The sequence below is a fragment of the Castor canadensis genome, chromosome 6 (assembly GCF_047511655.1).
Source record: "Castor canadensis chromosome 6, mCasCan1.hap1v2, whole genome shotgun sequence".
Classification (NCBI taxonomy): domain Eukaryota; kingdom Metazoa; phylum Chordata; class Mammalia; order Rodentia; family Castoridae; genus Castor; species Castor canadensis.
Genome location: NC_133391.1, coordinates 98,864,537 through 98,879,121, shown reverse-complemented (window position 1 = coordinate 98,879,121; position 14,585 = coordinate 98,864,537). Strand labels below are relative to the sequence as shown.

General features: G+C 34.0%; 1 protein-coding gene across 12 annotated transcripts in view; it reads right to left on the bottom strand.

Annotated features, from left to right (window-relative positions):
* Kiaa0825 (KIAA0825 ortholog) overlaps window positions 1-14,585 on the bottom strand; it is a 420,702-nt gene that overhangs the window by 328,713 nt on the left and 77,404 nt on the right. For all 12 annotated transcript variants that reach the window (XR_012449106.1, XR_012449105.1, XM_074077071.1 and 9 more), the window contains 2 exons: window positions 8,940-9,108; window positions 5,328-5,997 (listed from right to left, as the gene is read on the bottom strand). Coding sequence is in view for 10 of the 12 variants with exons in the window: in XM_074077071.1 (XP_073933172.1) it covers window positions 5,328-5,997; window positions 8,940-9,108 (839 nt within the window). In the remaining 2 variants the exon portion in view is untranslated. The remainder of the gene's footprint in view (window positions 1-5,327; window positions 5,998-8,939; window positions 9,109-14,585) is intronic.

Below are 14,585 nucleotides of genomic sequence, written 5' to 3'. Positions count from 1 at the left end.
AGTTCAAGCCCCAATACTGCCACCACAATAAAAAAGAAAATCCAGAGATGGGACTTTGCATTCCATTATGATCAGTTTTAAAATTCACATTTGTTTAATTTTACATAAAGAGAAATAAATGTGTGTTCCAATTGTACAGTCTAACCCACATACATACACACACACAAACACCTAGGGTCTAAAAGTGTGGCTAAAATGAGAATTCTTCTTCAAATTATGAAAGGGATCTCCATCCTAAAAATCAATTCATTTATGAAGAGACAGCAGTAAAGAAAACAGGCTTTGCCCTAACATGTCGAATACTAGCCGAAGCCCCTAGCAGTGGGTCTTTGGGCAAAGTACTACCTTGTCCAAACCTCAGGCTGAGTACCTATAAGACAGGGATAATATCCAAATTTTAGAGGTGTTGAAAAAATAAAATGGTGCTCAGTGTGATGCTTGGCAAATTTAAGGCATGCCAAAACATTATCCTCTATACAACTGACTTTCTATACTTGTAAATGGATATTACAGAAAGAGAAGATCATCAACGGGGAAAACATTGTGAAAAATTAACATTGAATTTATGTTCTGAGTAGCAGCCCCTTGCAAATAACAGACTTCATTCAAGAATTTTTCTAGAAAATAAATTCTAAGCTACTTGTGCCTTATCAAAACTCAAGAATCAGAATGTCTGGGAATGACTTTGCTATCCTAAATTTCATGAAGCATATGTCCTGTACCGTCTCCTTTAAAGAGGATGAAATAAAAATAAGTAGTTCTAAGTTTTACCCTTGCCTTAGTAGATCACTCTGAGAATTTTTATCATGGTGAAGGGAGATGACCTCTCATCCAGTGAGAGAGAAGATAAGTCTCCTTTTCCTGCTCATGGCATGGTCATCCTGCAATATTCTAGAAGGCTGAAGAAGGCACACATCATGCCTGTTATCAGAGGAAATGCTTTAAGACCAATTCTGCTAAAACTTAAAACATCACTTTTCACTTTTTTTTACATGTTGAAAAGCTACACTAAGATTATTTGTAAAAGTTTGACATGTACAGTGTAATTGTTTCACTTGTGAAATTCTTACCTACAGACTTGTAGGACAAGATCACTCTTTTTCTGTGCTTTCATTTTATACTCATACAGGGCTTTATATGGATCCAGTGATGCTTTTTGTGATAAAGTATTGTCCTTGCCTACTGTCTATGGCTCTCAGAAATGAACTGGTTTGTCCCTGGGCAAAACATGTCATTACTAAATCCTACCTGGCCTGATTTAAATAAATGCCAGATAAAAGACATGAGGGTTTCTTTTCAATCAACAATACAGAATAATAAATGCATTTCTAATTCACATCTGTGATCTTAATATTCAATTATCTGTTTAAAGATCCTCCAATAAAAAATAAAGATGGGGAACTAAAAGCAAAACAAATTTGGTTATGAGATTAAAGGGAAAGGCCAAAAAAGAATCACTAGGGATAGATTCAGATGTAAGTTGGAAGGAGAAATGGTACATCACATTTCTTCTGGGTTACCTACCCCCTCCCTACCTCTTCACCTTCATAAAAAAAGCAAGAACAAGAGATGGGCACTTTTCATGTTGTTATTTCCAAGTATCACATAGAGAAAAAAATTCACACAGGCACAGAGAGAATTTAAGGAAGCTTTTCTTTCTTCTATGGTGACATTCAACAGCTACATGCTCAGCCAGTTAATACATCTGTATCTCAGTAGAGAGAATAAATATGGTGGTAGTTTCCAATGCCAAATTGTAGGCCTAAACTCTGGTTGTGATCACTTACAGTCAGAAAAAGTTTAGACTTATAAGGACCCATAAGATATTAACTAATACAATCCTTTCACTTTATTGAATAGAAAGACTCAAGGAGGTTAAATGATTTCTCTGAGGTCAGGAAGCCAGGGGGCATGTAAGTCAGTCAGGACCAGCATACCTGACTCACAATCATGCTGTACCTTTTACCTTTTCTCTTGGAGCAAGTAATTGTGAACAAGGAACACTATTTCACTGGAAAATAGTGCCGAAGATAAAGCAATGGGGACAAAGGCTGGTTAGAAACATCATTTGCTAGTATTCTCAACAGTGGTACAGTGAAGAAAATAAAAGGTTCAACTGGCAGGGCAGGGCAGGACGTGACAGGACAGGACAGGATAGCATAAAAACTAGCCCTAATCAGTTTCTAAGTTAACAAGCACAAGCAAATCATAAGTCAATTAGGAATCATTGGCAATGAAAACATTTAATGAGTACTACATAGAACACAGGAATGTGAAAATCAAAGGAGAAAATGTAGAAGTGTTTGGTAAATGATTTTTCTAATGCTAAGAATCATAGCATCTTGTACTGTTTTGGGCAGTTTTGTGGTATATCAAGATGATACCCCAGGCCAGGAGGCTGTAGCTCAGTGGTAGAGCACTCACCTAGCATGCATGAGGCCCTGAGTTCAATACACAGAAAAAAGTTAAAATACCAAATCATTGCAAACAGAGGAAACCCCTTTCTTTGGCTTATTAACTGGATGGCCATGGGAAGTATTCCCTTCTCTGAGTCTCACAATTCCCATAAATAAGGTGTGAATAATGTAAAAAGTTGTTCAGAAGATTAAATGAACTCATATATATATAATGTCTTATAAAGTCTTATACATAATAATAAGCAGTAATCATTTTCTTTGATGCTCAAGTATTATGGACAGAATTTATAGACAATTCAGGGAAGAACAATCAATCTTCAATCTAAATACAAAACCAGAGAAAATTAAAGATTCAGTAGGTCCCAACTGTCTTAACTCAAGAACAAGGTAGATATATGCACAAAGCTCTTAGGACTATAGCTGACATCAAATCCCACTTAATATACATTAATAGACCACTATGGAGGAACTATAAGCAAAAAATTCTCTCAAATTGGGATTCTGTAATTTTCAAATGAGAAGTGTGGGATAGTTGGAAGAATAAAACATTGATAGCATTGACACTGAGAAAGCATACAGAGGACTCAGAGAAGTGGCTTTAAATGGATGTGCTGTTCCCATCCTGAGTTTGGTTAATAGAGCATCGTCATAGAGCAAGGGCTCTGGAGTCAGACAGATGTGAACTGAGTTCTGACTACACTCTGTGACCTTGAGGAAATCACTGAAAAATCCCTATATCTCAGTTTCCTCAGTGAATAATGAAGATAGTAATGGTATTGACCTCTCTCAGATGGTTAAAAGATTAAATAAGATAATACACATCACCGTCTGAACCAATAAATGTTAGCTGTTACAACTTAAGGAATGTTCTTTCTATAGTCTCTATAGGTAAATGTCAAAGACTGGGTGAATAAGCATAAAGATATAGACCAATATTAAAGTTAACACATAGCCCATTTGAGCCAATCTAGATTTTATTCAAATAGGAATATAAATTATTTTGCTGCTCTTAAATCTATGTTTTCTTAATAAGTAAAATTTGGTCATTGGGCCAAATATCAGTGAAAAATGTGATTGGGCTTTTGAGCTAGTTTAGTATTTGTCCTATAGCAGTAGTAACTCATTTCATTTTCTTCAATTCTGTGTCTACCTCAGAATTTTCAACACATTAGCTGCTAAATGACTTGCTTATGGTAGGGAGTCAATAAAGTTGAATTTATTTTCAGGCAGTCAACTTGAACATTGATGCTTGGAATATCTTTTATGGGTGACAAAGCCTTTAATTCTATACTTTGAGACAAGGTCCTATGACACCATGGTTGTTGAGAACACAGGGATTGGAGACGCAAAGACTTGCTTATGAATCCTGATTCTGAATATGAATCCTGACTCCATACACCATTCTCTAAGGCAAGTTGATCTTTCTAAGCTTCTTTCCTTGCTCAGAAAATTGGGATAATAACAGTGGGTTGTCCTAAGCACAGTGCCTGGGATGTGGGAAGCACTCAGTTAACAAGTGATTTATACCTAAGTTCAGATAACGAAGTTCGAAAAAGATCACATCAGCATAGTTAGATTGTGGAAAATATTTCCAATTCTGGTGTTAAAATGGACATGTATACTTTTCTCTCACAAGTGGAAAAACACCTCAGTATCAAGCCCTAAAGACCCCACAGCAATTTACACATATATTCAGCAATATGGATCATTGCTATGAAATAAACTATATTTAGCACATATAAAAGTTTCATATTGAAAATATTCTATAAGTAGGCAGGAAATTTTTTTTAAATAAACAAATTTTAGGAAACAAGTACATTCATGAAATGAACTTAAAACTTTAGGTGTCAGCTATTAAAATGAAAGTCTACTTGCTTTGAACAAAGCTGCAATGTTCCTGAATTAACTGACTATAAGCTATTGCCATGATGCAAGCAGGATAGAGCACTGCTGCTCTGTGATATGACCTGACCTCCAGAGAAAAATGAAAACTTTAAGACAAATATTAACTTATTTGAAAATCCATACATTACATTAGTTTGGTCTTCTGATATTTAAATTATGAAGATAAGTAAAAATATAGTGTGGTATGGAAATTTTTTAAATGACTATAAATTCAAAGATACATAATAATTTACCAAATAATAATTTTTGAATACTTAAATAATATAGTTTAGAAATTCATTTGGAAATAAACCTTAGAGTTTCAGGACTCATGATCATTTTTTAAATAATCATATTTTTACCTTGTATTTTCTCTACCAGTATAAAATTAAAACCATGACAAGAAAGTTTATTATATCACAATGATTTCTTTCATTTTTTTCTTTTGCACAGAAATCTTCACATCATCTTTTATTTGCATACATTCTTGTAGATAAGGAAACTTTTAAAATTATTTCTAGCAAAATGATATATCTTGCTAAGCAATTAAAATAGAACTTTTATAGTTAGTACTTCATAATTGCTCTTTATTAGAATTGGCTAACTAAAATGTTACAATTTTTAAACTTCTAATTTTAGTTAATGCAAATTTCAGCAAATTATCCGCAAATTTACCTAATGATGTTTTGGCTTTGAAAGGTACAATGGACTAAAACTTATGCTTTTCTGTTATACAAATCAATTATAGTTTCAGCCAACATTTTCCCATTTGTCATATGCAATCAAGAGAAATGAAACTCTTATTTGCAAATTTTGGGGCTTACATTTTCAGTATCATTACCAATTTAACAGGAAAAGAAAACACTTCTATAACTATACTTACAGAAAAAGGAATGCTACAAAATTTCATTACATTTATTTTCAAGTTTGCAATGAGATTTAACTAAACAACAACAAAACCCCCAGAAAATTAAAGATATCACAAGGCTTAAGTTAAACCAAACAGAAAATTGAAATGTCACTAACCCAAAGCATGCACTGCTCCTCTATGCTTGCTGGAGCTCTTGCTTGTTTTAACCACACGAACAGCATTTTCTTTGAACTGCAGCTCACAAAAATTTTCAAGAAAATTTGCCATTTCTTCTGTAATTGTATCCAGGTAAGTTTCTTTAATGAATTTCATTGTTGAGGATGGAGTTAAAATTTCACACACTGTGTTAAAATCCTCTTTTATCATTGAGTATAACGTAACCATTGTATTTTGGTATCCATGAGCTATTATGTCTAAATTTGAATCTCTGCTGTAAGAAGGAAAGCAGCTTTGCAGAAATTTAGCTAACAGTTTATTTTGTATGTTTTGGTACTTGGTGATAACTTCCGATTCTGGATAAAGAAACAAGAGTTGTTGTATGCATTGGTTTTTCAATGCAATTTTTTGCTGTGAATTGTTTATCTCATTATGGCTTTCTAATCTGCTCACTAAGAAGTGTCGAAGATGCAGTCTTATATCATTCCATATAGACTTCACTTCCACCAAGGAATGATCTTCAACAGAATGAAGAGAATTCCTTGAGAGGGAATGGAAAGATGTTCCACTTAGAGTCGACGGGAATGAAACACTGCTCTGGCAGGAGAGGTCCCAAAGTAAATCCAGTATCATTTCTTCTTGATTTTGTTCATTCTTCAACAAATCTTGCTGATAAAAGTAAGTTATAACATTAGAAATATGATTAAATCTTCAGTATAATAAGAAAAAATGATTTTTGAAGATACATAACTTCATAATAATTTCAATTGAGAATCAATATTCTGACAGTCTTCAAAATGCTTTTCAGACATCTTATAATGTGTTAACTTTTATGGTCTGTTACATTTTTAAACCCCAGCTGATTAACTATCTGTTCAATTAGATTTCTAGACACACAATTTTTAGTCTATTGTCACTCACTACTGATATAACCTGAGCTGTATAAACGCTGCAGCAGCTTAAAAATTCTAAATAAAAACCTACAGTAAAACATTGATTGAAATGTATTCCTAAGATAAAATAAATTCAAGATCACACCCCTTAATTAATTCCTGGTAGTTAATTTTCATGTCCAAATGAGTGTACTTATTATTATAAAACCCCAAATGAGCATACAATGCTTAAAATCATTCTAGAATATAACAGAAATCTTTAAATATAGTATGTGACTAGGGGGTTACTAATAGCTACCATCCTGAGAAATAAAATTTAATACATTGAAAAATTTCAACTTTCATTTAAATTCCTTTCTGGGAACCACGTTAAGAAAGATTTTACATTGAAAATTAATCTGAGGATATTTTGGTTTTTTCCAAAGACGTAACTGACTCAAAATGGATAAAGATTCTTTGAGAATCGCTCCCCAAAAGATGATGTGAAATTATTCCTTTATATTTTCAGTGCTGATAGAGAACAATGGTGAGTATTATCACGAATAATAAAGGGACAAAAATTACTGTCTTCTTGGACATTGAATCACATACACATTCTCTTTGCATGCTGACTTTCCTAATTGTATTTCAGCTAATAATAAAATTAGTTTATATTCTCTAAGTGGAAACAAGCTGATTATAAGATAAAGTAATGCAAGCCCCAAGTGATATAAAAATTAGTCTAGCTTTGAAGTTGCTTATTGATAAAGATACCACAGGTATTATGTGCAATTCAGAAGTACTAATGATTCCTAGACAAATTTCTGGAATTTCGTTTCATTGTACTCACTGCAATGTCAAACTTAATGTTGTATTTGTAATAATTAGGTCCAATACCTATGTTTTGTTATATAAAAGCATTTACTGAAATTCTCTGATTTACTCATAATGAAAATCCAATTTACAGATAAGGACATGAATGTGAAGCATGCTTAAGTGGCTTTCAAACATTACAATGAGGCCCAGAACCTAGAAGAGATCACTGGCTCCACTCTCTTCATTTGCACTCTCTCTAATCACTCTAGAGAACCACAACATGCACGTAACCTTTCTGTAGCTTCCCTCTGTCTTCTCTCCGCTACTTAGTTCTTCTGATACTTCTGGAAAAGAAATGTCCTTAGAGGGAGTCTAGGACATCATAACACTAAGGTAAATTCTATAAGGCAAATGAGTCATATTAGTGCCTCAGCTTTGGGTTCCTTTCAGTCAGTTAGCTGTAAATATTTGATCAAACAAAGAATTATAGATTACAGAGGTTTAAAACATGTGTTTTGTGTGAGTGCTTAAATTTTGAAAATTATTTCAGTATAATTTCCATAATGAGAACCTCTGTTTCTTATTTAAATACCTAGATAATAAAAATTTTGTATGAAAAAATAGATACATAAAAATGCCATCAAAACTGACACTTTTAGCATGCAGAAATTTGATAATAAGGTCATTTTAATCTGGATCTGTTTTAATGATGTGGTTCCTTCCTCAAAACAACATGATCAATTATGTTAAAAAAAACAAAACCAAAACATGTAGGTCTGGCCTATCAGCCTAATGAGTTTGAACAAAACTACGGTGGCCTTTGCCCTGCAGTGAATACAGAATGACTTATGTGTGACAGATTAAAAGATAATTAAAAGCTTTTGCTTTTAATTAAATGAGAAAGCATTATTACATCAATATTAATGAAATTCAATACACATGGCTCTTAATAGAAATTAAAGGAATAACTATATCCATATTTATTCTTCAAGGGTCCACCTTCAAGAGATAATGGGTGAGAGGATTTTCTTAAAAGATTAAGGCTTCAGGGCATATAGTCTTCCTTTTTCTTCCTTTTATTACTTTGTAAACATTAAAGGGACATCTGTAATAATAACAACAGCCAAAAACTATTTTCATCTGATTCTGTCATCCTAAGCCATCTACAACCTCAAGATATTTTCCACATCTGTCTTATTCAATGTTTGATGTTTAGACAAAAACAGCGCTTTTCCCCTTAAATTAAATTAAAACCATGACTGCAGAAATACTGCTTTCTAATAATTGTGCTGTTCCTTTGGGAATCTGTTTTTGTAAGCTACCCTTGTGGATGTAGGTATAATAAAACAGCTGCTCTTGCTCCAGGTTACACAAACTTCTCTAGTGTACAGGATGGCCAGTATCAAAGAATGACCAACAGAATTCTCTGTCATTTAGCAATGGTCTTGTATAAATTGCTGCCTTGATTGAAAAGAGTTGGGTATTACTGCAGGTTGGGGAATAAGGCCACTTAACGGATATAATCAATGGGGGTCTTTAACACCAAGCACAGAGAAAATTAGTGAATATAATGAATATGAACTTCCCTGGAAGACAACTCCAATACACATCAATACATTCTGTGGGCATTGATATGCTATATTTCACACCACAACTTCCTAGGATTATAATACTTAATCTGTTTTATTTTTTACCATGGATTTTAATCATAACAATTATGGTTAAGGAAATAAAAACAAATCATGCATTGGATTCTCTTGGGGATATATGGACAAAATAAAGCAAAAACAAAACCCCTAGGTATGGCAGATAAAGTTGTCACTAAAATAAATATTTAACATATTCACATATACAAATAGAATGAACTGTTGTTCTCTATTCACCAACCCCACTCCGTTATAAAACAAGACTTTTTTTTTTTACCAGTGTTTTGAGGAATCTCATCAAATCTCCATGGGGAAAGGAAGGTGACTTAGATGTGTTATAATTATAGTTAGTTAGCCACTCAAAGCAGTCAGTCGTCGTTTGCAGCTGCACGTCTGGACAGTGTTTGTGAACTTCGGACTGTATTTCTTTAATGCAATGTTCTATGCTATATAAAAAAAGGAAACAATTATTTTGGTAGGAAGTAGGTAATGGTTCCATCTCATAATATCACCTGAAAATATCTGTATGTGGTATCTGGTTGTGCAAATTTACAAGTTATAAAACATACACATGATATGAAAATAATAACAAAGAAACTATACATTTTCATCTTTGGTTGAAAACTAAAAGTTCCAATTTTCTGTCAGAAAAAAACCTGCAATAGAGGAAATACTAAGTATCTAGTTATGTAGAGATGAATTAAAAATTCTTTTGTTAAAACAACTACCAAGCATATATATTATGCAATAATGGCACTCTTGATAGGCCATGGATGGAAGGCAGAGAAAAAAATACTCCTCCTGATGACTGTGAAAATCAGAAACATACGTTACGTAATAACAGATAATGACAACATAAATTGTGGAAATATCTAACCAGTGTAATATAAAAAAGTCAGGAAGTAGTTACAAAGACCTTGTAATTTTAAAAGAAACAAGCTGTAAATACAATGCCACTCTAGTTAAGTACTTTTGGGGCCATCCACCACTAATCCAAAAACCAAATATACTAAAAGTTTCATATTAAAAAAAAAAAGACTGGAAGGAAATGAAGCAAAAATGTTAATAACAATTATATTTGGGTGATCAAAATATGTGAGGTTTAAATTTTACTTTTCTGTGTTTTCTAAGTGCTTATAAGGCATGAGATGAAATGCTTTATTTACCAAAAAAAGAACAAAGAAGAGAAAAACATTCAACTTAATCTTATATGTATCTGTTTTAGAAATTCCATCCAAAGCATTCTGAGTGTTGATAAAGTAACAGATTACTGTGTTATTTAATTTCCATATGTAATTCTGCACATTCGTAATTAGAAACCTTTGTGGGGTGAACTGGTGACCTTTAGTAGAGTGTCATCTGTGGAGCCACACAGATGTGGCATGTTACTACCACCTGATGGCAGCACATCTTACTGCAAGAAGGCTTACAAGAAGCAAATTCCTTCGAAATGGAATCCCCCTCACCTAAAAGTGACAGTTACGCAACTGTGTCTTAATAGAACTGAGAAAGATTTGTTATGAAATCTTTTGAAAATATAATTTCTACTAATTATAGGTTCTATATGATAGAACCCCATAGGTTTTACAAACCAAACTCTGATCATTAAAACTGGTGTTAAATGAAAGACCCTTTGAAAATTCATCAGGTGCAGGTTGCCTATAAAACATACATTGTAAATGTTAGACAAAAGCTTTTCAGGAGAATTCTGAGCATGAGTGAATTCAAACTAAATTCCCTTGGGGAAAAAATAAGTTCTGAGAATCAAAGAGCCTTTTCATGAAAACAAAGAACTTAAAAGAAAAATAATACCTCCTCTGGACACAGGCCACTCAGTTTCCTGATGGGACAGTCTTACTCAGGAATACCAGTTTAGTCTGACGAGAGATTGGCATATCTTTCCCTAACTTACGTAAGCACTTCTATGCACTGAGAAACAGGATGCCCTAGGCATGCACCTTGACTCGAGGGATCCTTTATCAAAGGTTTTTATTATAGCATCCTCGTGCTCATTCAATGAAACCTAATAGATTACAGAAATGTGAATTGGAAAGGCTCAACAGCTAGTCTGCCTAAATCTGCTTCAATCAGGACTCAGCTTTTAGGCTAATCTCTAACATCTGAATCTGGGTAGAGGCCAAAAGCTATAATTTATAAGCAGGGTAAAGCCTTCAGATGGCTAGATATTTTAGTAATTTGTCCAAACACTGATAAAGGGATTAAGCAATTGCATTTCAAGGGACCTCCTTCACTGATACAAAGTTAAGACAGTTGGAGCTTCCTTTTAAAACCGTTTTGTCACAAAATCAGATGGCTAAATATCTTGTCAGTCTGTCATTCACCATTGTCTATACATCTTGTTTTAAAAATTCAATCATTTGATTTCTTGTCCAAATGTTATACAAAAGGGTATTCTCAAGTTTAAGATGAATGCCAGGGTGTAGGAGGGTGAATATGGTGGAAATATTTTGTCCACATGGTATGTAAATGGAAAAATGAGACCTGATGAAACTTCCAGGAATGGGGGGAGTGGGAATAAAGGAGAATGATGGAGGGGGTTAATTCAGCTATGATATAGTGTAAGAACTTTTGTAAATGTCACAATGTATAACAATAACAATAATAAAAAATGATGAATACCAGCCTTGCATATGCCTGTAATCCCACCACTCAATATGTCAGGACAGAAGGAATGAGAATTCAAGGTCAGTCTGGGCTACATAGTGAAACCCTTTCTCAAACAAACAATGGGGCTAGTGGAATGGCCCAAATGGTAGAGAGTCTGCCTAGCAAATACAAGGCCCTGAATTCATACTCCAATACCACCTTAAAAAAAAAATGATGATTGTCAGTTTGGTATGTAGTCCAGTAATCTATTCTCTTTAGTTGAGATCAAAATTAAGTTAAAAATTAACTTAACTTATTCAAGGCAATATTGAAAATACTACTTTCAAATATGTGTAGTAATGCATTGAGGGGGATGGTAACCTGGGGGAAGGGGCAGTTTGTATATTCTTAAATGGTGGAGATCTTAGTCTAGGTTTTCTTATATAACACAGCATTTGTCTTTATTATTTTAGATTAAGTGTCTTCTTTTTAACTGTAAATTCCTTTCAATTTTCCTTAGAACTAAGGTCAGTCATGAAAATAAACCAAGCTAATTCAATAATCAGAAATGTAATTATCACATTTATTGTGAGATCCCAGACACTAGTGTAAAATTTAAAATCTAAAGATTGTAGAAGACTTGCTTCCCTAGTGAGTTGGCTTATTGAGGACTTCTTAAAGCTTGTTAGCTTCATTTGAAATGTTAAAAATCCCTGGAAACAACCTAAATGTCCATCAACAGGAACATGACTAAGTGATTATTAGTGGAAAAGAACCATAACACTAGAGTTACACATACCAGTGTGGATGAGTCTAACAAATATAATGTCGAGGGGAAAAAGTTCAATATGGCACCAACCATATAATAATTTGAAAATAGTGCCACATAGTATTCAGGGTTATACACATAGGTAGCAAAAGAGTGAGGTGATGCACTGAAATAATCCAGCACCACTTTCTGGTGGGGTAGGATGGAAGCAAGATGAGGTTGGGGGAAGGAGGTACATGGAGTGCTTTAACTAAACTGGTAATGTTTTACTCCTTAAACTGGATGGTGGGCATGTGCATATTAATCATAGTACTCTGTGCCTTTTCCTATGTCTCAACATTTCTTAAGAAATTTGAACCCCAATGTGCTTTAATTATAATGGCTCTGAATTATCCAAGTTAATGATGTGTACAAGTGGATACATTTCTGAGAGGCTGTGTATAAATCAATTTATAAACCATTTTTAAATGTGACATTGAGTATGCTTTTTAAAAGGATATCTATGGCAATTTTCTCATTCAAAATTGACTCCTAGATTCCTTAACTGTAAAAATTGCATCGATTGAAGGCATTATATTTGATAAGCATAAACTGCATGTTGACTACGTGGCAGGCACAGTGATATACACAGAGGATCTAAACAAGAATAAGACATCATCCCATCTCTAAAGGATTCTGTCTAGTGAGAGGGATAGACTTGTAAATAAATAACACTACTTGGTTGGATAAGAGGTGTGTACAATATGCTAAGGGAGCCCACAGTGGGGAGTTACTAAACATGCCTGTGGGAGGTATAGAAATGGCTTCCCCTTGAAGAAGAGATTAAATGAAAGGACACTGTGACTAAGGAAGTCTGTAGATTACTGCACTTAAAATTCACTCCACCTGACCTCTCAGAGTTCAGTACTGATCACCTAACTTCATTGTCGTGTCACTTTATAAATATATTTATTTGAATAATAAAAAGAATGAATTGACTTTTATGGCTACAGCTATACTCATGCATGTAAATGTACAGATGCACACTATCTTACTTCCAAAAAGATTAAGATGTCCTACAACTAAACAGAGACATTGAATAGTAATAGCAGCACAAGAGCAGATTAATATTGGGCTGGTATAGTTGGGAGTATGGAGAGAAACAGAAAAAGAAAGGAAAGGGTCATTACATAAAATTTTGCAGCTTATTCTAAAAGCTCCTGTAAGATTTAAAACAGTTGTTATTAAGCAGTCATAAAATAGTTAAAAGGAAAAAAAAAGTATGCTGCACTGGTGAAAATTATGAGAATTTTTTTTGACATGAACGTTGTAGAAAACACATGTGTTTTCATTGAATGTTACAAAATTTTTAAACTTTTATTTCTCAAATCAGGGTAGAAGTCACATGGCAGAATCCAGAGATAATTTTACATGAAGATTAAAAAACTTAACACTTCTACAGTTTTGATGTTCTTACTTATTTCTTATCCACAAAGTTCACTTTAAGGAAAAGTCTTTTCAGGTCTTTCACATGTGTGTAAACGCACAAATACATAGTTGTGAGATAAACAGAATTTTCTAGTTTTTGAATAAACCCAATTTATCTAGCTAGATTACTAAAATTCCTTGAGATTAACAGGTTATTTGTAGGGGAGAGAGCTGATTTGTAAAAACTAGTATGGAATTAAACTGTAAGTCAGTCATGAAGTGAAAACTTATTTTTCTGATAAAGATATTTCTGGATAATATTTTTAATGGTCAAGAAAAAGATTCCTAAAACAACTTCTTTGATGGTTAAAATGTGTGAGAAATTAAATATTTATGTGGAACTGTGTTCTATTTCAGAGAGGTTTTGGTTTCTAAAAGTTATAACTACATTTTCAGGAAAAAGCACCCTCGATACCAAATCCCATTAACACTATCTCTAAATCTTTCTCATATGCACCCTTCCCTTTCTATGTTTGTGAGAGACTTAGCTCAGGCCCTTCTCCACTTCTCATCTGGACTGTATACTAACAGCCTCCCATGCTGCCTGTCTACGGCTGGCCATCTTTTCCTCAGTGTTTACAATAAGGAGCACAGCACACGGCAACTTCAAAGTTGTCTCTGCTGATGTGTTTGCCTTATGCCACCTGCCACAAAAGCTCAGAGAGGCTCTGGAATGGTCCAGGTGGCTTCAACCAAATTCAGACCCAGGGTAGGCCTGTGTCAACCTAAAAAGCTTAAAATACTTTAACAAAAAAAAAAAGGCAATTATGAAATACTTCCCCAAATTCCAGTCAACTGTGGAGTACTACTGGTAGCACTGGAACTCTGGGCTGGTACTGACAAGATGGAGCCTGACACCCAGGTACAGCCCTTTTCCTGCTTCCTAGGTTTACATCTGATTTGGATGTTTTTCACAGAGTGCAGCAGTAAGAGAAAGATGGAATTGGTGCAGGGCTGTGTCAACAACACAGGGCTTTTTCAAAAGTGTTTTATGGGGATATAAGGGCATGGTTGCTTAAAACCCATGACAAACAAGTAGAAGTAAATGTGCTTCCCCCTTTTAACCTATGGAGACTTGCC